Genomic DNA, 22,712 nt, shown 5'->3' on the forward strand with positions numbered 1-22,712 from the left:
CTGCCTTTTAACATGATACACTGATAATTTTAAGCCATAAAGAAAGTTAACAACCCCTTAACTTATAACGACTTTGAAGTTTATTTTACAGCACTTTTATTGAGACATCATGTAACTATTGACCAGGACTGTTTACAAATGCAATGCTTGGCCTTTGAGACAATTAAAAACTTTTAAGTATCAATACTAAAATTTTACATCATTTGTTTAACTTAAGAAGTGTTATAATGTGTTATGATGGCTGAAAACTAACAGAAGAAAATCTAAAGCAAAAATATAATGATTTCCACAAAAACCATATATTCCTCCCTTATATGAAAGGGAGGGAGGGAAAAAGGAAGGAAGGAAAAAGAAAAGGAGGGGGAAAAAAGATGAGGAGAGAAAGAAAAGGGGCAAGACAGACAAGAAAAATACTTTTATTTCCTGTTTGCAAAAAGGAGGGAAACTCTGAGGTCTCAGCAAACAATGTAATCAACTGAGTCAGTTTAAATTAAGGCATCTTCTTTACATGTTATTGAATCCCATCATGCCTTTCATATTGCCAGCAGCACCCTGTTGAAACTGCCTCATCATTGACTGAAGTCCTGCCATACCACCTAGAGTGAGAGTAGAATAAAATCAAATAATTATTAAACACAACTTGAAACATTTGTTACTTTTGCCTAATAAGTACTTGAACTTCTAAAAAAATATACTGGGTTCTGACTGCATCAGCCTTAAAGTACATAAAAATTTGTATTATAACCAGTATCCTCATCTATAAAAGAGAATGAATAACTTACCTCATCACATTATGAGAAATACATACTACATGAAGAGATCTCAGAACAGTACCTGTCACACAGTAGGGAGTCAGTAAATCTAAACAAAAATTTTTTTCCTGGGGAGTCTGAGTCTTATAAATAGTAATAATTTGGGGCAGGGATGGGGGGTAGTTATTTCATAGGACTTAAAGTAAGAAAACAATTCACCATTATTGAACATCTGTTCTATGCCCAGAACTGTACTAAATGCTTTCCTATCTATTAGCTCATTTAATCATCATAATTTCCTGACGAGCTATTGCCTGTGATTTTACAGAAGGGGAAAGTGAGGTTCAGAAAGTTTAAAGAACTTTTTATAGGTTACATGGTAAAAGTGGAACTGGGTTTTCAAAATCGTTATATAATTCCAAAGTCTAATCAATGAAACTATCCAGATTCTAAACTAAGGAAAAAGGTCACCAGAACAAGCATTAACAAAAGATGATTAAGTAGCCTGCTCAAAAATCACAAACAGCAGCAGAGGAGTAAATAAAACCTCAGATTATACAGCACTGTTACAACCATTCAACTTAGAAGTTAGATGGCCCTTTTACTTAAATCATACATTGTTTGAACAGATTTTCATATCATAACAAAAGGCATATTAAAACTCAACCCTTATAAACTAAACCAATTTACCCATGTGATGAAGAACTCTAGGATCCATCATTTTGGCCATTTGTTGATTCAATTTTGCCATCTGTGACTGGCTCACATTCTTAGACATGTCACCACCTGAAGAACAAAAGGTTTTGAGTCAATATAGCCTGTAATATAATCAGGGTATCATAGAAATTGAGTAAATATAAAGAAAAAAACCTATAATCTTATCACTCTAACACAATTATTTCTATTTGTACATATTCCCCTTCTACTCTTTATCCCAATTTCATACATATTTTTGAGAAAGAACAGGTAAAACTCAATATTAAGGGACTTTCTTTTTTTAAAAAATTATTTTATTTATTTATTTTTGGCTGCGTTGGGTCTTCACTGCTGCGCCCGGGCTTTCTCTAGTTGAGGCGAGTGGGAGCTAGTCTTCGTTGCGGTGCATGGGCTTCTCATTGCAGTGGCTTCTCTTGTTGTGGAGCACGGGCTCTAGGCGCATGGGCACAGTAGTTGTGGCTCGCGGACTCTAGAGTGCAGTCTCAGTAGTTGTGGCGCACAGGCTTAGGTGCTCCGCGGCATGTGGGATCTTCCCGGACCAGGGCTCGAACCTGTGTCCCCTGCATTGGCAAGCGGATTCTTAACCACTGCACCACCAGGGAAGCCCTAAGGAACTTTCTTAAGGGCTACAATTTTTGTTAACATTTTTACTTATACCTGTGAATGAGCCACTATAAGCAAAACCATATCCAGTGGTTATTAATAGTAAGCTATAACAATTGTTTAATAGTGACATGGTAGAATGCTGAACAAAAAACTTTACAGATATGGGTTAATTGGGAAAGAGAGTGGATTACTGATAAATGGATATGAAAGAATGAGTCTGAGAGAACCTGAAGATGTGTATATCTAAGAAGCTATTATAAATAACAAAAAGCTTCAGAGAATAGAAAGAATAATGCAACTCCATTTATTAATGAATTTCTACACACTCAGTCAAAACTCCACAGTAAAAAGGCAGCCAATGAAAGAGATGCACACTGGGGCAGAAGCGATAAGAGCATCCTTTAGAGAATAACTGCTGTGCTCTTAAGAGACAGAAAGCCAAAGACATCACTGATGCAATAGCAATGAATAAGTAGAGCTGCTTCAGCAAAACTATTTATTTCAAAGGAACATTAACTCTGGTACTTCTCAGGAACATTTGTGAAAATGAAAATCAAAGATGACCCTGATTCTCTGATCAAAGCTGGCTAATATGATTAAATTAAATGAATTAAGAACTATAAGATGTGTTTTTATAGAAGATGATAAAACCTGTAAAAATATTTCATAATTAATAAATTTGTGTAAGATGTGAATTTTACAACCACTGATGATTTGTTGTAAGAGTTTTTGTCTCTGAGGACTTAAAACTTCGAAAAATTATTAAGACTTTGGTGTGACAAGGACGTGTACCATATCCACTGCCCACTTCATCTTGGTTGTGCCTTTATTGTGCAGTTAATGCTTAGACAAGATCTCACCAACAGATCTGCAGTAGTTCTATCAAGAACAGTCAGGGTCATTTGGGAAAGATGTTAAACTGACTTAATGTGTTTATAAATCACTATCTGAAATAATATGTGGTGTTAGGAATTATGACCAATTTTAAACTTGTTTGTCTAACTTTTCTCCCTTGTCACAAAAAAGAAAATAGGACATAGTAGGCAAGGAAAATAAGGAAACTGTCAAAGACAAAATGTGATAGGGCTTCCCTATCACAGGGTTGGCGCAGTGGTTGAGAGTCCGCCTGCCGATGCAGGGGACACGGGTTTGTGCCCCAGTCCGGGAGGATTCCACATGCCGCGGAGCGGCTGGGCCCGTGAGCCATGGCCGCTGAGCCTGTGCGTCCGGAGCTTGTGCTCCGCAACGGGAGAGGCCACAACAGTGAGAGGCCCACGTACCACAAAACAAAATTTAAAAATAAAAAAAATTAAAAAACGTGATAAAAACTTATGTAAATACCCATCTTTTTTAAAGCTATTCAGTGGTATTATTCATCTTTGGAGCTTACCTAATCAATACTTCTTAAATACTTCTTAAATAATAAATAGTGTTTATGATATAGAAAAAAACCTTAAAGAGAGGGCTAGGACAGTTGATTTTAACCCTTTGGAAAAACAAACTTATCTGTTTACCTTAGACAATACACAGCAAAATAAATTCTAGGTGGGATAAAGAGTAAAAACCTAAAAAAAAAAAAAACAACAAGTAGAAGAAAGTATAGGTGACTACTGTGGTATCAACATGGGGAAGGCTTTTATGAGTATAAAAGAAACCAAACCAAAAGGCCTGGCTGCATTAAAAATGAAAACTTCAGAGACTTCCCTGGTGGTCCAGTGGTTAAGAATCCGCCTTCCAAGGCAGGGGATGTGGGTTTGATCCCTGGTAGGGGAACTAAGATCCCACATGCTGCGGGGCAACTAAGCCTGCATGCTGCAACTACTGAGTCTGCGTGCTCTAGAGTCCGCGCGCCACAACAAAGAGCCTGTGTGCTGCAATGACAGACCCCGCATGTTTCAACGAAGATCCCGCATACTGCAACTAAGACCTGATGCAGCCAAATAAATAAATTAGTTAATTAATTAAAAAAATTAAAACTTCATTTTTAATTGAAAATAAAAATGAACGGCAAATGAAATTTTGGGAAAAATATTTGCAGGTATAGTCCAAGAATTTTAAAGAGTTATTACAAAGCAATAAGGAAAAAAATAAAACAAATGGACAAGTAACCTAAGTAAGAGGGGATTCACCAAGAAAATTCAAACCAATAAATGTACGAAGAAATGTTAAATGTGAGTAATCGAAAAAACATATTGAAAAACATTTGACCATTAAATTGGAAATACTGAATTATTACAAAACTTATTCTGCATCTACTATATTTATGATCAAAACAGACAAAATCCCTGGCCTCATGGAAGACTGCACAGAAACTGATACAGGAACTGATACTGATATGAAATCAGCCTAAACATCCAACAAAGACGCATTGTGCTAAACAAAGATACATGCGTAACTGGAATAGTACTCAGTGGTTAAAAGTTATATTCTGAAGAATATTTGACAATATGGAAAAAAAGTCATGATGTTTGAAAAGAAAAAGCACTAGTTATATCAAATGTTATTTGCAATAAGACCCATGGGATTCTCTGGGGAGTAAAGGTAATGGGTGTTTTAAATTTTTTTCTTATATTTCCTTATATTCTCTAAATTTTCTTTAATATATACTATAACATCACAAAAATAAAGTCATTAAGTGTGATTTTTTAAAATATTAGCATTTATTACCTTGAATCTGAAAACAGATAAATCACAGATTGCATTATAAATCCTGGAAGTACTTGAATATAACATGAAATTCAGCAGTGTATTTTCTAATACTGGCAGTACTCCCTGGCTTTAATTTTTAGTTTCTCAACCTCTTTCTTTCCTTTCAGTGTGTCAACTAATGATGAGCTTGTTATTTTTCTTACCTTTGAAAAGTCCTTTGATACCTCCCATCTTTTTTACCATCTGTGCAAATTTGGTATATTGTGTCAAAAGTTCTTGTACATCTCTCGTTGACACACCTGATCCTCTTGCTACTCTTTGGATTCTTCCTGGTTGCTTACTGAAAACCTTGGCACCATCAGTACTGTCCAGTTCTGTAGGCAAGGGTCAATAACTTTCACGTACACACAATTAACATTCATTGTCAAAGCAGTTACATGCAAATATCTTACACACAGAAAATAAATACAGTGGTGAAACCACCAACCAGATTTAACAAATGTTGTTATCATCTGCTGTGTCTTCATCTGGTTTTTAAAAATTAATCATGGAATATATTCAAAAGAATATTTATAATATCCATAAGCTATAAAAACAAATACACATCTACTCACCCTACAGTTTAAGTAAAATAGAACATTGTGAAAATTTTTCTTTGAAAAAATTTTCTTTGTCCACCCTTTCTATAGCTCATATCCAACTGCTCCTCAGAGTATATGCCAGAGGTATAAGGTATATTTCAAAGAGGAATAAAAAGGCTTACCTTAGCTCTAAATAACTATTATCCTTTAAATCATAAATTTAGGCGTATAAGCAAGTAGAAGTAGGTAGGTTCTATCTATAATCAACAGAGTAATTGTATATTTCCTATATAATCAAGTAATTACTACTAGTTTTTTAACGCCTTCTGTAACGTAAAGAATGAGTTAATTCCTTCCAGTGTTTTGATAACTCTTAGAATACGAGGTACATTTCTTATGGCATTAGTTGCACACAATCTCAGGAACAAAATTTCTATTATGTTTGCATTCTCTCCACAATACCCCCCAATAAGTGATCACCTAACTTTGATTTAACAACCCCAGGAGAGATGATCCACTATCCAAAATAAGTCAATCTGTGCCATTCTAATACCCATAATTATGGAAAATCTTTTCACATATTAAAATGAAATATGTTTGCCTGACATTCCTTCCTATTTTGCATAGATGTCTCCTTGCCAGGCATAAAGAATAAGGCTTTCAAACTATTTGAGAGCCATGATGTCTCCTGTGAATTTTCTCCAGGTGACAAATATCCAACTCTTTTGACTGTTCCTCTTATAACACGGTTTAGCACCCCATTTACCACGCTGATTTCCTAACTACATTTTCTAATTTGTCTATGCCCTCTAAGCATATTGTCCAGAAGTGAACTGAAATCCAGCGGAAGACTAATTACTCATGTAATACAAATAAAGATCAAATTATCTCATAATAAACTTACAGTCTGTTAAAACCTCTAAATCCATTTCATAAATGCAGCTTTTAAGCCACATCTTCATGATAAAATATTTAGAAAATGTGTATCATATTCCTTCCAAGAGCTCAAATGGAGTGAGAGAAAGAAGACAGTGAATAACAGCACATCCTGGCAAGCAATAGGAGAGAGTTAAGCAAAAAGCAGAAGGGGACATAATTCAAAGAAGAAAGGAAGTCAGGAAAGGCTCCATGCTGGTGGTTTCTCTTTAACTGTGTAGTCCTGAAGGACAAGTATAAGTAAAGAAGAGAAAAGAGCAAGGGATATTCTAGGAAGCAGAACATGGATTCCTAGAATAAATGAAACTAGTTTTGTGTAGAAGGAACAATGCATGGATAAGAGCTGAGAGATGTAAGAGATTATAAAAGTAAGTAAGGACAAAATTATAACAGAACTTGTACACCAGGCTTAGGAGTTGGGAATTCATCACGAAGACAACATAGAGCCACTGAAAGATTTCGATACCAGAATCGTTATGTTTAGAAAGATTATTCTTGTGGCAGTGAGGAAGGCAGATTAAAAGAGTGAAAGGGCTTCCCTGGTGGCGCAGCGGTTGAGAGTCTGCCTGCCGATGCAGGGAACACGGGTTCGAGCCCTAGTCCGGGAAGATCCCACATGCCGCGGAGTGGCTGGGCCCGTGAGCCATGGCCGCTGAGCCTGCGCTTCACAACGGGAGAGGCCACGACAGTGAGAGGCCCGCGTACCGCAAAAAAAAAAGAGTGAAAAAAGAGAAAGGGAAGTGTCAGGAGGCTACTGTAGCAATCCAGGTAAGGAATGATGAGTGTATGAACTAATTCAGGGGATATAGAGACAAAGAGGAGAAAGAAGATACGAGAAATACTTAGGAAGTATAACTCATCAAGTCTAAGGTGATGTTAAGGTTTCTGTATTGTACTTGAAGTGATGAAATACTGATACGAATGGACTGTGATAAGTTAAGTATGTATATATATTGTAATACCTAGAGCAACCACTAAGAAAACTACTCAAAGAAACATACTAAAAGACATACAGATACATTAAAATAGAATAATAAATAATGTTCAAACAATCCATAGGAAGATAGAAAAGAGAAAACAAAGAACAAAAATCAGAGTGAACAAACAGAACAAAAGATAAAATGGCAGAACTTAAATCCTAATATATAAATAATATATCAGTTAAAAGATTATCAGAAATATTAAAAAAGAAAAAACATAACATGTTGTTAATATGAAACTCACTTCAAATATAATGATACAGGTAGGTTAAAGGTAAAAGGATAGAAAAAGATATATAATACAAACAACTAATTAAAAGAAAGCTGGAGTGGTTGCATTAATATCAGATAAAGTGGAGCAAGGCAAAGGAGAGCATTACATACATAATGATAAAAGGGTCAGGTCGATTCACTAAGAAGACATAACAATCCTAAATGTGTATGCACCCAACAAAAGAGCCTCAAAATACACGAAGCAAAACTGACACAACTGAAAGGAGAAAAGTTAGGCATCTCAATACCTCTATATCCATAATCAATAGAATGACTAGACAGTAAATCTAAGTTGACCCCAGTTTCTAGCTTGGGTAACTGAATAGATAGGTGGAAGTGTCACTCACCAAAGCAGAAGCACTACATTTTGGAACTGATGTACCTCAGAAAACTCTCAAACGTGTAACAGAGATGTCTGTCCACCATTCAGTGAGCACCTAGACAGGAAGTGATCCAGAGTACAGACTCTCAAGCCAGAAGCCCAGCCTCTCCATTCCCTAGCTAGTGACCTTTGGCAGATTACTCAACTTCCCTGTATCCTAATCTGTAACAGTTAGATTGGATTTTGACCCCAGAATTGTCCCTTAAGAGTTGTTGTGGGTTAAAATATGTAAAGTGCTCAGGACAGTACCTAGGGCAGAATAAACACTCTAGATATGGCTGCAGTTATCAATTCTACATTCAAAACTTTTTTTTTTGCGGTACGCGGGCATCTCACTGTTGTGGCCTCTCCCGTTGTGGAGCACAGGCTCCGGATGCGCAGGCTCAGTGGCCATGACTTACGGGCCCAGCCGCTCTGCGGCATGTGGGATCTTCCCGGACAGGGGCACGAACCAGTGTCCCCTGCATCGGCAGGCAGACTCTCAACCACTGCGCCACCAGGGAAGCCCTGCACAACTTTTAATAGTGTTGAAGATACACAGATGAGAGAGAAACATTATTTGGGTTACTATGAAGGCCTAGAGATCAGGAAAGACGTAGAGACTACAAAAAACAATCAGGTAGTAGACAAAGCATAGATGTGGATTAATTATTCAAAACTGAGCAGAATGATAAGAAACACTAGCTGAGGACAGAAAACTGTAGCAGATATTCATTTAAGAGGTTGGGTGAGGATGAGACCAGTGAAAGAGACTAAGTGAACAAGAAAGGTATGTGTAGTTCCCTGGTGGCCTAGTGGTTAGGATTCTGGGCTTTCACTGTCGTGGCCCCGGTTCAATCCCTGATCTGGGAACTGAGATCCTGCAAGCCAAACAGCACAGCCAAAAACACAAACAAACAAAACAAAACAAAACAAAAAAAGCAAACAAAAAAAAGAAACCAATAAAGGTAAGGGTAAAATGGAGAGATGGTATAATGGAAACCAAGAGAAAAAGGTGTTTAACATCCAATGTTGTAAAGGTCAAGAAAAAAACTGAAGAGTATCCATTAGAGTAGACCAGTGGAAGGTTATTGAAAATCTTTGTATGATCTATTTCACAGTAATGGTGGGGAGAGAAGTCAGATTTCAGTAGTTTGGGAACATAAAGCATTCTTTTAAGAAGCTTGACTGAAAAGAGAGAGTAAAAGCATGCGGGAGAAGTGAAGCCTAGAAAATGTGAAATTGTGAACTTAAGAAAGAATGTTTATATATTGATGGGGGAAAAAAGTCAGTAGGTAAGGAGAGACTGCAGATATAGCAGAGGATTTTACTGATGGAGAGAGGTCCTTGAAAAAGCTTTAAGAATGGTTTGTGGCTGTCACAATCTCATAGATAAATCAGCCAAAGGCTGAAAGAATTCAATGCCAAAAGCCTGTATTTCTTTGTAAATAAGAACAGAGATCAAGAGTAGAAGGCCTACAAAAGGGTGATAAATATTTGGCATGCCTGCTGGGTTCAATCGGAAAGGGTGCTACAAATACTGGGAAAAAGATAAAGAAGTCATGGGTCTAGAGATATTCATGGGCTGAGGACCTGAAAGTACAGGAGAAAGGGATAATGTCGGATTAGAGATAAAGCAGTGTACTTGAGAAGACCAAACCTTGAGAGTTACAGAGCAAAGTAAGCTGGTAAACACTGCATGAACTATCTCTCTCTTACAGATTCCCAATTCATGTTAGCATATTAGAGCTCTGAGGAGAGACATACAATAAATAAACTTACTAGTGTTTTTTTTTTAACTCAGCGTTCCCCCAAATTTATTTGACTACAGAACTCCCCTTTTAAGTTATTTCTATCAACACCATAAAGAACTTGTGTTCTCTCCACAGAACTCATTTGGAGAAGCACTATACTAGACATTTCTCTCAATGAGGAGGTCAACCCAGTAATCCCAACCCTTTGAGCAAGAGCTTTCAAGGAGCTAGAAATCTCCCTAACAATCATCTTTCAGTCTAAATTTTCCCCATCTTGTTCACAAGAATATAGTTAAACTCTCAACTTACTGATATTCAGAACATTGTCCTCCAAGTCAAATAATCTACCACCTTACCTTGATCATTCATACTATCCATTATTGTCATTAATTTCTTTAGCCTGGCCATTGACTCTTGTTCATTTCCTTTGCTCATAAAATCTGTTCCGAAACCAGGGATCATCCCCTAAAAGATATATTAAACATAAAATCAATAATAGCTTGAGATTAATTGTTCAGAATGTTCACATTTAACTAATGGCTTTAATGTTAATACTAAGTTTTAAAAGTATCTATTTTTACCCAAATATTAAAATAATTAAAGCAAGTGTATCTGTTCTTAGAAATTTTAACAAAAACAAAAGAGGTTAGAAAAAAACTTTTTAGTATAACTAACCAAGATCTGACTGAAGGGGCCCATTTTCATGATATTTTGAAATTGTTCATACATGTCTCGCAACGTAAACTGACCTGAAATACAATATAAATGATGCAGATATATTAGAGAATGAACATTTCCAGTCAATAAAACCTAATGATTTTCCTTAATCATGGGCTCATCTTGAAGCACACTTATAAAATATCCAATCAATAAATATTCACTCAGCAGTTACTACACACAAGATCACAGGATGAATACAGTGGAGACAGATAGATCCTATCCTAGAGAAGCTCATATTCTATCAGAGAAAATGGACATAAATACAGGAAATGTGAAAACAAAGGAGACAAACTATACCTACTAGGATAACTGAAATTAAAAAGTCTGACAACACAAGTTAAAGAGAATGTAGAACAAACAGAACTCTCATATACTGCTGATGAGAATTGTAAAATGGGCAAAAGCACTTTAGAAGATTATTTGGAGTTTCTTACACAGCTTAGCTGTCCATGAACTGGAAAGTGGATAGACTCTGAATGAAATACTACTCTCAGCAATAAAAGAACAGGCTATGGGCTTCCCTGGTGGCACAGTGGTTAAGAATCCACCTGCCAATTCAGGGGACACAGGTTCAAGCCCTGGTCTGGGAAGATCCCACATGCCGTGGAGCAACTGAGCCCAAGCACCACAACTACTGAGCCTGCGCTCTAGAGCCTGCGAGCCACAGCTACCGAGCCCACGGGCCGCACCTACTGAAGCCCAGGCGCGTAGAGCCGGTGCTCTTGAACAAGAGAAGCCAGCGCAATGAGAAGCCCATGCACTCTAACGAAGAGTAGCCCCCTCTCAGCACAACTAGAGAAAGCCCGTGCGTAGTAACGAAGACCCAATGCAGCCAAAAGTAAATAAAATAAATAAATTAAAAAAAAAAAAAAAAAACAGGCTACAGGTGAGTACAACCACCTGGATGAATATCAAAAATATTATGCTGAGTCACAGAAACCATGTGGGAAAAAAAGATACACTCTAGGATTCCTATAATATGAAGTATTTACTGGGAAGGGGAATAAGCAGACTTTCTAGAGTAATGGAAATATTCTATTTCCTGATGGAGTGTAGATTATTGTGCATTTGTCAAAGTTGACTGAATGATATTCTTAGAATCTGAGCATTTCATCATTATGTAAATTCAGTTAAGGAGAAAAACAGAAAGAACAAGACAAAGGAGAAAGATTATTTTCTATTTTTGTCCAAAGATATAAACAAAAATGGTGTTTGGTTCTAGGCATTCTGAATTTGAAGTTAGCAGTACAATATCTTAAAAGAAATGTTATAGCCGGCAGCTAGAAATGCAAAATAAAACAGTGGTAGAGAAGATTAAGGCTAAAATACATATTATACAGAAATGACAACTGAAGCTATGATAAATATAAGAAATCCACTGTCATGGAACCCAAGTGAAGAGTCTGAAAATATAAAAGGCAGATAAAACTGTTAAATACTGGGAGCCAAGAGGAAAGAGAAAGGTCACTACATTTGGAAATCAGGAGGCCCTTGGTGATAACAGAAAGGAGTAGAATGTTAGAAGCAGAAGCAAAATGCAGAGATATAAAGAGAGATCTAGGAGTCAGAAAGCAGACTGACTAGGAATATATTACCCAGTTTAGTGTGGTAGTAGCAGGGGGAAAGAATCAGGCAATAAAGGATAGATTCATTCATTCAACAAATATTTACTAAAGACTTACTAAGTGCCAGAAACTGTACTAGGTACTGTGAACATAAAAGAGGAAGAACACAGCTATGAAACCTACCTTCACTTTCCAGCAGGGAAGACAGACATCAATCAAATCATTGTGATGACTCATACAGCAATTACAGGATTCAATGGAAACATACAGTAGGGGGTTCTAACTTAGTCTAAGGATAAGGTAGAATGTCCCTGAAGCACATTTAAGGAAAGACTTGAAGTATTAGTAGGAGTTAGCCGGTTTGGCTGGGATAAAGAAGAACAGAAGTAGGAAGAAGAATGAATAACTACCTAACAGGCAGAGGGACCAGCAAAGGCAAAGGCAGAGACAGCAGCGTACATGTGAGAAACTGATAGAAATTCAGCATGACCAGCACACGGAATGCTAAAAACAATAGTGTCAAAACATGACTCGGAAGATGTGGGTTAGATAGTGGAGTCATTCAAAACTACTCTAAGGGAAATGGGAAGCTACTGAAAGATTTTAAGAAAGGTAATAGGATCAAATTTGCATTTCTGAAAGATCATTTCGGCTGAAGTACAAAAAACTGATCCAAGGGGAAGAGTCCAAAAAACTGGAATATCTGTTAAAAGACTTAGAATAAACAATCTAGATAAGAGATGAACTTGCATAGTTGCTGGGAAGTAGGGGATGGAATGGAGATAATTAGGAGGTAGAATCACTAGGACTAATGACTGATCGGAAAAGGACTGGCCAGAGTGAGGAAGAGATGAGTTGATGACAACATCCAAGTTTCTGACTTTGGCAACAAGACAAATGATGTTAAATTCATAGATGATAACATTGGGGTGGGAGGTTAGGATGGGAAGACAAGGATAAACTGAACTAAATGTCTAAGGAAGATCTAAGCATCTAAACATACAGATATGAGTCTGAAGCTCCAGAGAAAGAAGATGGCCTAGAATGATCCCTGGAAAACATCAACATTTGAGAAGTAAAGGCATAGGCACCTGACAAGATGAATGAGAAGGAGCAAAGAGGCAGGATAGTATGTGGCCATGGAAATTAAGAGTAATACCATTTTGAGAAAAACAGAAATGGTCAATAATATGTTAAATGCTTCTGACATGCTGGACATTTTACATATATCAGCTAATTTAATCTTCACAACTCTATGAAGAAGATAGTATTATCTACTTTTTACACATAAGAAAATTGAGGTTAAGTAATTTGAACAGGATTTTTTTCAATTTAGTTAATTAATTAATTTATTTGGCTTCACCCCGCGGCATGTGGAACTCCCCAGACCAGGGATTGAACTCGCACCCCCTGCAGTGGCAGCGTGGAGTCTTAACCACTGGACCACCAGGGTAGTCCGAGGTTAAGTAATTTGAAAAAGTCACATGTTAGATTAAAAAACTTGAGCTGTTAATCACATTTCAATAGGAGTTGACTTCAATGTGGAGTAAAGAAAACATGTGTGGGTATTTAATCTCATTCTTTTAAATTTCTTTTTATATGTTTTATTACATATAAATATAAAATTTATAAGTAAACAAACAAATCAGAAGAGAGTATTCTAACGTACTTTTAACCTGTTTTACTCCAAGGAACCCAATGAAAGCTTCAATTTTAATCTTAATGCAATTTGATTACAAGAAAGAAAATAAAAACACTCCATTCTACAATTGCTTAGATGCCTGAGATTTAAAATGATTTATATATAAATCTAAAACAGTAAACATTTGAAGAATTGACTTTAATGGATGTATCATTTCAAACAAATTATAGCTTTATCAAAAGAAATCCAGGTAAGTCATCTGAGATCAAATGCTTTTTGCTACTCATATACCATGTTTCAACTTCTCTATAAGTGCTTCATTGTCATCCAACTTCAACTCGTTGACTTTATCTATCAGTCCTTCAATGTCACCCATACCTATAAGACCCAAAAAAGTAAAATTAATAACCAATAGTGTATCTGTTTTACATTATGCAAAATGCATGCACATACATAATAAGCCTGTGAGATAGGCACTTCATAGGTGAAAAACTGAAGCTGGAGAGGTTAAGTGACAAAGCAGGAACTGCAGCCCAGGGTTTAATTCCAAATTCCATGCTCTCAAACACCTGGAGACATTATGAAAGTTTTGCTGCCATTATCACTGCTATTACTACAACCACATGCTTCTGTATTGAGCTCTAAAATTTTTCCAAGGAACTTTCCATCTAATAGCTCATTTTACCACTCTAACTACAGGAAGCAGATAACCACCATCCTTAGTTTGCAGGTAAAGAAGATAAATCATAGAAGAAAATTATTTTCCTGAGCTAGTTAGCAAGAGGGCAGAATTAAAATCCTAATCTGTTCTAAAAATTCATACTATTTCTTGAAGGTTTTTCTATATCCCCACCACTGTACACACCAAGAAGTTTGCTGATGAAAGGCTGCGTTTTGAAAGGTTCAAAGTCATCTATATGTTCCCCTGTACCAATGAAAATAATTGGACTTTTTGTGGCAGCAACTCTGCAAAGAAAAAGAAAACACAAAATAACCTCAAAAAGGAAAACAAATTTCTAGAAGATTTTAAAGGTAATTAGACAAAGGTACATAGCTCAAGTTTCTTCTCACTAGCTAAAGGAGAACTGTATCAGAGGTACTCCAAAATTCTGTTTCTATTTAAACTTCTTTTACAGACCATACTAGGTCCACCATTGGAATATATTTTAAATGATTAATAAGAAAGCCATAAATACACACACACACACACACACACACACACACTAAGCCCAAGACACGGGACAATAACATCAATGATACTTACGCACTGAGTGCACCACCTCCTCTTGCATGACCATCAAGTTTTGTCACTATTACTGAGGCTACATCTACTTTATCTTTAAAAGCCTTAGCCTGGGCTTCACAAGCCTGCCCAATGGAGGCATCCATCACATAAACAATGTTATCGGGTTGCTAGAAAATTTAAATAGAAAAGATATATATTTTTACTGACCTTAAGCAAATTTCATCATTAGAAGCTATAAAAAATATTTATTATAATTATTCAATCAATCAGTATTTACTGAGGGAGTACTATGTATTGGGCACCATTTATGTCCTCAGTCAAAGAGATGAATAAGAAAATCCTTATGCTTGTGGGACCTACATTCTAATCACTGGAGACAGATAAAAAAATAGGCAAATAAACATTTCAGATGTACAACAATTAAAATGGAACAGAGAAAATCAGTTCTGAGGTGTGAGAGGTTTCTTTCTGTAGGGTGGTCAGGGAAGACCTGTCTGGAGGTAACATTTGAGCTGAGGCCTGAATAAAGAGGAAAAAGTTAAGCAATGATCTAGAGGAATCACACTCTAGACAAATGCAATAGCAACAGTAAATCAGAGAAAAAAAGTAGAAGAGTGTGCGCTGAAAGCAAAATAAATAAAGGACAGATGAGAATATTTCCCTTAGGTCTGCTCACCTAGGTCAAAATAATGGCACAGCTAAACAAAACAAAACAATGTATTAGTATTAATCATTAACCAAAGAATTACTGCCAACATCTCAATGGCAAAACATGGGTTCATAATATGTGCTATAGATTACCTATAAACCACTTCTTCTTCCCGTTATTTCCATCACAATTTTAAAGAGACACTAAATGATTATTAATATTTTTAAATGCTTCATTTTAAAAATCTTTCAAAATTCACCTAAAGCAAATGTTTTTAATTTAATTTAAATAATTTACAGAAAGGAAATTCAACAGCTATTAAAGGTTCTCATTTTTTTTTGCTTGTTATTTTTTCTTATACATACTAATAAGATGATTAAGTGAGAAAGGAAATATTTCAATACTCATGAAAATTTCATATTAATGTACAGAAGATTAAGTCCTTATCATACAGACAAAGGAGCCCAAAATAAAAATATATTACTTGGAATCTTTCTTACAGGCAAAAAATAATTTATATGGTTCATAAACTCAATCAGGATTTATAATTAATTTAACCAAAGTCTTAATAATGTTGTTAAATTAAGCTACTTACTATAGCATTAGCAACTTGAAGCATTTCTTCAAACAAAGAGTCTTCTTGTTTATGGCGGCCACTTGTATCAACAATAATAATTTCAAAGTTCTCATTTTTGAATTTCTCCACTCCTTCAGAGGCAATGATGACAGGATCCATTTCTGTATAGCTATTTAACATGGAAAAATGACTTAGCAGCAAAACTTCCAAATAAGAAAAATTTGGAAACTGTTAGTGCACCCTTAATCTACTCTGAAAAAGTCATAATGATCACAATTTCAATTTAGAAGTATAAAATCTAATAAGTATTAAATATAACAACCCACTTCTAGAGCAGCATGAAGCAGTAATCAGTTTTCCAATTACAAAATCCTGTATGATTCTTTTTTTTAAATAAATTTATTTAAAAACAATAAATAGCCCCCATATTTATTTATTTATCATTGGCTGCGTTGGGTCTCGGTTGCTGTGCGCAGGCTTTCTCTAGTTGCAGTGAGCGGGGGCTACTCTTCGTTTCGGTGCGCGGGCTTCTCATTTTGGTGGCTTCTCTTGTTGTGGAGCATGGGCTCTAGGCATGCAGGCTTCAGTAGTTGTGGCACACGGGCTTCAGCAGTTGTGGCGCACGGGCTTAGTTGTTCCATGGCATGTGGGATCTTCCAGGACCAGGGCTCGAAACCATGTCCCCTACTTTGGCATGCAGATTCTTAAACACTGCGCCACCAGGGAAGCCCAAAATCCTGTATGATTCTGCTGCGTATCTTTTCTGAATGAGCTGTGAATTCCTCAATTTTTTTTACATTTTCTTTAATAACTGAACTTGTATTACATAGTGTTTTAAACATGCTTTTCCACTTAACACCCTTTTATAAGCAATGTTTCAAACATCTTTATTGGAGTATAATTGCCTTACAATGTTGTGTTATTTACTGCTGTATAGCAAAGTGAATCAGCTATACGTATACATATATCCCCATATCCCCTCCTTCTTGCCTCTCCCTCCCACCCTCCCTATCCCACCAATCTAGGTGGTCACAAAACACGGAGCTGATCTCCCTGTGCTATGCAGCTGCTTCCCACTAGCTATCTATTTTACATTTGGTAGTGTATATATGTCAACGCCACCCTCTCACTTCGTCCCAGCTTACCCTTCCCCCGCCCCGTGTCCTCAAGTCCATTCTCTACGTCTGCATCTTTACTCCTGTCCTGCCCCTAGGTTCATCAGAACCTTTTTTTTCTTTTTAGATTCCATGTATCTGTGTTAGCGTACAGTATGTTTTTCTCTTTCTGAGTTACCTCACTCTGTATGACAGACTCTAGGTCCATTCACCTCACTACAAATAACTCAATTTCATTTCTTTTTAAGGCTGAGTAACATTCCATTGTATATATGTGCCACATCTTCTTTATCCATTCATCTGTCAATGGACACTTAGGTTGCTTCCATGTCCTGGCTACTGTAAACAGTGCTACAATGAACACGGGTACATGTGTCTTTTTGAATTATGGTTTTCTCAGGGTATATGCCCAGTAGTGGGATTGATGGGTCATATGGTGGTTCTACTTTTATACCTTTAAGGAACCTCCATACTGTTCTCCATAGTGGATGTATCAATTTACATTCCCACCAAGAGTGCAGGAGGGTTCCCTTTTCTCCACTCCGTCTCCAGCACTGATTGTTTGTAGATTTTTTGATGATGGCCATTCTGACCAGGGTGAGGTGATACCTCACTGTAGTTTTTTTTTTTTTACATCTTTGTTGGAGTATAATTGCTTTACAATAGTGTGTCAGTTTCTGCTTTATAACAAAGTGAATCAGTTATACATATACATACGTTCCCATATCTCTTCCCTCTTGCGTCTCCCTCCCTCCCACCCTCCCTATCCCACCCCTCTAGGCGGTCACAAAGCACCAAGCTGATCTCCGTGTGCTATGCGGCTGCTTCCCATTAGCTATCTATTTTACATTTGGTAGTGTATATATGTCCATGCCACTCTCTCAGTTTGTCACAGCTTACCCTTCCCCCTCCCCATATCCTCAAGTCCATTCTGTAGTAGGTCTATGTCTTTATTACTGTATTACCCCTAGGTTCTTCATGACATTTTTTTTTCGTAAATTCCATATATGTGTGTTAGGATACAGTATTTGTCTTTCTCTTTCTGACTTACTTGCAAAGGATTAATCTCCAAAATTTATAAGCAGCTCATGCAGCTCAATAACAAAAAAACAACCCAATCCAAAAATGGGCAGAAGACCTCATTGTAGTTTTGATTTGCATTTCTCTAATGATTAGAAATGTTGAGCATCCTTTCATATGTTTGTTGGCAATCTGTATATCTTCTTTGGAGAAATGTATTTTTAGGCCTTCTGCCCATTTTTTGATTGGATTGTTTGTTCTTTTGATATTGAGCTCCATGAGCTGTTTGTATGTTTTGGAGATTAACCCTTTATCCATTGCTTCGCTTGCAAGTATTTTCTCCCATTCTGAGGGTTGTCTTTTCACCTCCTTTATGATGTCCTTTGCTGTGAAAAGCTTTTACATTTCATTAGGTCCCATTTGTTTATTTTTGCTTTTATTTCCATTTCTCTAGGAGGTGGGTCAAATAGCATCTTGCTGTGATTTATGTCATAGAGTGTTATACCTACGTTTTCCTCTAAGAGTTTACATTTAGGTCTTTAATCCATTTTGAGTTTATTTTTGTGTATAGTGTTAGGAAGTGTTCTAATTTCATTCTTTTACATGTACCTGGTCCAGTTTTCCCAGCACCACTTATTGAAGAGGCTGTCTTTTCTCCATTGTATATTCTTGCCTCCTTTATCATAGATAAAGTGACCATATGTGCGTGGGTTTAACTCTGGGCTTTCTATCCTGTTCCACTGATCTATATTTCTGCTTTTTCTGCCAGTACCATACTGTCTTGATTACTGTAGCTCTGCAGTACAGTGTGAACTCAGGGAGCCTGATTCCTTCAGCTCTGTTTTTCTTTCTCAAGATTGCTTTGGCTATTCAGGGTCTTTTGTGTTTCCATACAAATTGTGAAATTTTTTCTTCAAGTCTGTGAAAAATGCTGTTGGTAGTTTGATAGGAATTGCACTGAATCTGTAGATTGCTTTGGGTACTATAGTCATTTTCACAATGTTGATTCTTCCAATCCAAGAACATGGTATATCTCTGCATCTGTTTGTATCGTCTTTAATTTCTTTCAAAAGTGCCTTATAGTTTTCTGTATACAGGTCTTTTGTCTCCTTAGGTAGGTTTATTCCTAGATATTTTATTCTTTTTGTTGCAATGGTAAATTGGAGTGTTTCCTTAATTTCTCTTTCAGATTTTTCATCATTAGTGTATAGGAATGCAAGAGATTTCTGTGCATTAATTTTGTGTCCTGCTACTTTACCAAATTCATTGATTAGCTCTAGCAGTTTTCTGGTAGCATTTTTAGGATTCTCTATGTATAGTATCATGCCATTTGCAAGCAGTGAGAGTTTTACTTCTTTTCCAATTTGGATTCCTTTTATTTCTTTTTCTCCTGATTGCCGTGGCTAAAACTTCCAAAAGTATGTTAAATAATAGTGGTGAGAGTGGGCAACCTTGTCTTGTTCCTGATCTTAGAAGAAATCATTTCAGTTTTTCATCATTGAGAATAATGTTGGCTGTGGGTTTGTCATATATGGCCTTTATTATGTTGAGGTAGGTTCCCTCTATGCCTATTTCCTGGGGAGTTTTTATCATAAATGGGTGTTGAATTTTGTCGAAAGCTTTTTCTGCATCTATTGAGATGATCATATGGCTTTTATCCTTCAATTTGTTAATATGGTGTATCACAGATTGATTTGTATATATTGAAGAATCCTTGCATTCCTGGGTTAAACCCCACTTGATCATGGTGTATGATTCTTTTAATGTGTTGTTGGATTCTGTTTGCTAGTATTTTGTTGAGGATTTTTGCATCTATGTTCATCAGTGATACCGGCCTGTAGTGTTCTTTTTTTGTGACACCTTTGTCTGCTTTTGGTATCAGGGTGATGGTGGCCTTGAAGAATGAATTTAGGATTGTTCCTCCCTCTGCTATATTTTGGAAGAGTTTGAGAAGGAGAGGTGTTAGCTCTTCTCTAAATGTTTGATAGAATTCGCCTGTGAAGCCATCTGGTCCTGGACTTTTGTTTGTTGGAAGATTCTTTTAAATATAAATTTATTTATTTATTTATTTTTGGCTGCATGCGGGCTTTCTCAAGTTGCAGTGAGCAGGGGCTACTCTTTGTTGCGGTGCGTGGGCTTCTCATTGCAGTGGCTTCTCTTGTTGTGCAGCACAGGCTCTAGGCACGTAGGCTTCAGTAGTTGTGGCACGTGGGCTCAGTAGTTGTGGCTCGTGAGCTCTAGAGTGCAGGCTCAGTAGTTGTGGAGCACGGGCTTAGTTGCTCTGCAGCATGTGGGGTCTTCCTGGACCAGGGCTTGAACCCGTGTCCCCTGCATTGACAGGAGGATTTTTAACGACTGCGCCACCAGGGAAGTTCCTTTGTTGGAAGATTTTTAATCACAGTTTCAATTTCAGTGCTTGTGATTGGTCTGTTTACATTTTCTATTTCTTCCTGGTTCAGTCTTGGAAGGTTGTACTTTTCTAAGAATTTGTCTATTTCTTCCAGGTTGTCCATTTTATTGGCATGTAGTTCCTTGTAGTAATCTCTCATGATCCTTTGTATTTCTGCAGTATCAGTTGTTACTTCTCCTTTTTCACTTCTAATTCTGGTTATTTGAGTCTTCTCCCTTCTCTTCTTCATGAGTCTGGCTAATGGTTTATCAATTTTGTTTATGTTCTCAAAGAACCAAGTTTTAGTTTTATTGATCTTTGCTATCATTTCCTTCATTTCTTTTTCATTTATTTCTAATCTGATCTTTATGATTTCTTTCCTTCTGCTAACTTTGGTTTTTTCTTGTTGTTCTTCTTCTTTCTCTAATTGCTTTACGTGTAAGGTTAGGTTGTTTATTTGAGACGTTTCTTGTTTCTTGAGGTAGGATTGTATTGCTATAAACTTCCCTCTTAGATCTGCTTTTGCTGCATCCCATAGGCTTTGGGTTGTCCTGTTTTCATTGTCATTTATTTCTAGGTAGTTTTTTATTTCCTCTTTGATTTCTTCAGTGATCTCTTGGTTATTTAGTAACGTATTGTTTAGCCTCCATGTGTTTGTATTTTTTACAGATCTTTTCCTGTAATTGATATCTAGTCTCATAGCATTGTGGTGGGAAAAGATACTTAAATGATTTCAATTTTCTTAAATTTACCAAGGCTTGATTTGTGACCCAAGATATGATCTATCCTGGAGAATGTTCCATGAGCACTTGAGAAGAAAGTGTATTTGTTGTTTTTGGATGGAATGTCCTAAAAATATCAATTAAGTCCATCTTGTCTAATGTGTCATTTAAAGCTTGTGTCTCCTTATTTATTTTCCTTTTGGATGATCTGTCCTTTGGTGAATGTGGGGTGTTAAAGTCCCCTACTATTATCATGTTACTGTCGATTTCTCCTTTTGTGGCTGTTAGCATTTGCCTTACGTATTGAGAGGATCCTATGTTGGGTGCATAAACATTTACATTTGTCATACCTTCTTCCTGGATTGATCCCTTGATCATCATGTAGTGTCTTCTTTTTCTCTTGTAATAGTCATTTTTAAGTCTATTTTTCCTGATTTGAGAATTGCTCCTCCATCTTTCTTTTGATTTCCATTTGCATGGAGTATCTCTTTCCATCCCCTCACTTTCAGTCTGTATGTGTCCCTAGGTCTGAAGTGGGTCTCTCGTAGACAGTATATATATGGGTCTTGTTTTTGCATCCATTTAGCCAGTCTATGTCTTTTGGTTGGAGCATTTAATCCATTTACATTTAAGGTAATTATTAATATGTATGTTACTATTACCATTTTTTTAAGTGTTTTGGGTTTGTTTTTGTTGGTCATTTCCTTCTCTTGTGTTTCCTGCCTAGAGAAGTTTTTAGCATTTGTTGTAAAGCTGGTTTAGTGGTGCTGAATTCTCTTAACTTTTGCTTGTCTGTAAAGGTTTTAATTTCTCCGTCAAATCTGAATGAGACTCTTGCTGGGTAGAGTAATCTTGGTTGTAGGTTTTTCCCTTTCATCACTTTAAATATGTCCTGCCAGTCCTTTCTGGCTTGCAGAGTTTCTGCTGAAAGATCAGCTGTTAACCTTACAGGGATTCCCTTGTATATTATTTGTTGATTTTCCCTTGCTGCTTTTTTTTTTTTTTGCAGTACACGGGCCTGTCACTGTTGTGGCCTCTCCCGTTGTGGAGCACAGGCTCCGGACGCGCAGGTGCAGCGGCCATGGCTCATGGGCCCAGCCGCTCCGCGGCATGTGGGATCCTCCCGGACTGGGGCACGAACCCGTGTCCCCTGCATCGGCAGGCGGACTCTCAACCACTGCGCCATCAGGGAAGCCCCTCCCTTGCTGCTTTTAATATTTTTTCTTTGTATTTAATTTTTGATAGTTTGATTAATATGTGTCTTTGTGTGTTTCTCCTTGGGTTCATTCTGTATGGGACTCTCTGCACTTCCTGGACTTGACTAATTTCCCATGTTAGGGAAGTTTTCAACTATAATCTCTTCAAATATTTTCTCAGTCCCTTTCTTTTTCTCTTCTTCTTTTGGGACCCCAATAATTCGAATGTTGTTGTGTTTAATGTTGTCCCAGAGGTCTCTGA

At 36.9% G+C, this 22,712-nt stretch overlaps 1 protein-coding gene across 3 annotated transcripts in view; it reads right to left on the reverse strand.

Annotated features, from left to right (window-relative positions):
• Positions 1–22,712, reverse strand: part of LOC137224717 (signal recognition particle subunit SRP54) — an 86,334-nt gene that overhangs the window by 41,606 nt on the left and 22,016 nt on the right. For 2 of the 3 annotated variants that reach the window (XM_067737552.1, XM_067737544.1), the window contains 9 exons: positions 16,027–16,177; positions 14,801–14,949; positions 14,402–14,502; positions 13,828–13,914; positions 10,285–10,358; positions 9,966–10,074; positions 4,928–5,098; positions 1,443–1,538; positions 58–596 (listed from right to left, as the gene is read on the reverse strand). In XM_067737552.1, coding sequence (XP_067593653.1) covers positions 505–596; positions 1,443–1,538; positions 4,928–5,098; positions 9,966–10,074; positions 10,285–10,358; positions 13,828–13,914; positions 14,402–14,502; positions 14,801–14,949; positions 16,027–16,177 — 1,030 coding nt within the window. In that variant the 3' untranslated portion in view covers positions 58–504. Of the gene's footprint in view, positions 1–57; positions 597–1,442; positions 1,539–4,927; positions 5,099–9,965; positions 10,075–10,284; positions 10,359–13,827; positions 13,915–14,401; positions 14,503–14,800; positions 14,950–16,026; positions 16,178–22,712 lie in introns of those variants that run through there. The other variant, XM_067737578.1, reaches the window with a different exon arrangement.

Source organism: Pseudorca crassidens, chromosome 1 (genome assembly GCF_039906515.1).
Source record: "Pseudorca crassidens isolate mPseCra1 chromosome 1, mPseCra1.hap1, whole genome shotgun sequence".
Lineage (NCBI taxonomy): Eukaryota > Metazoa > Chordata > Mammalia > Artiodactyla > Delphinidae > Pseudorca > Pseudorca crassidens.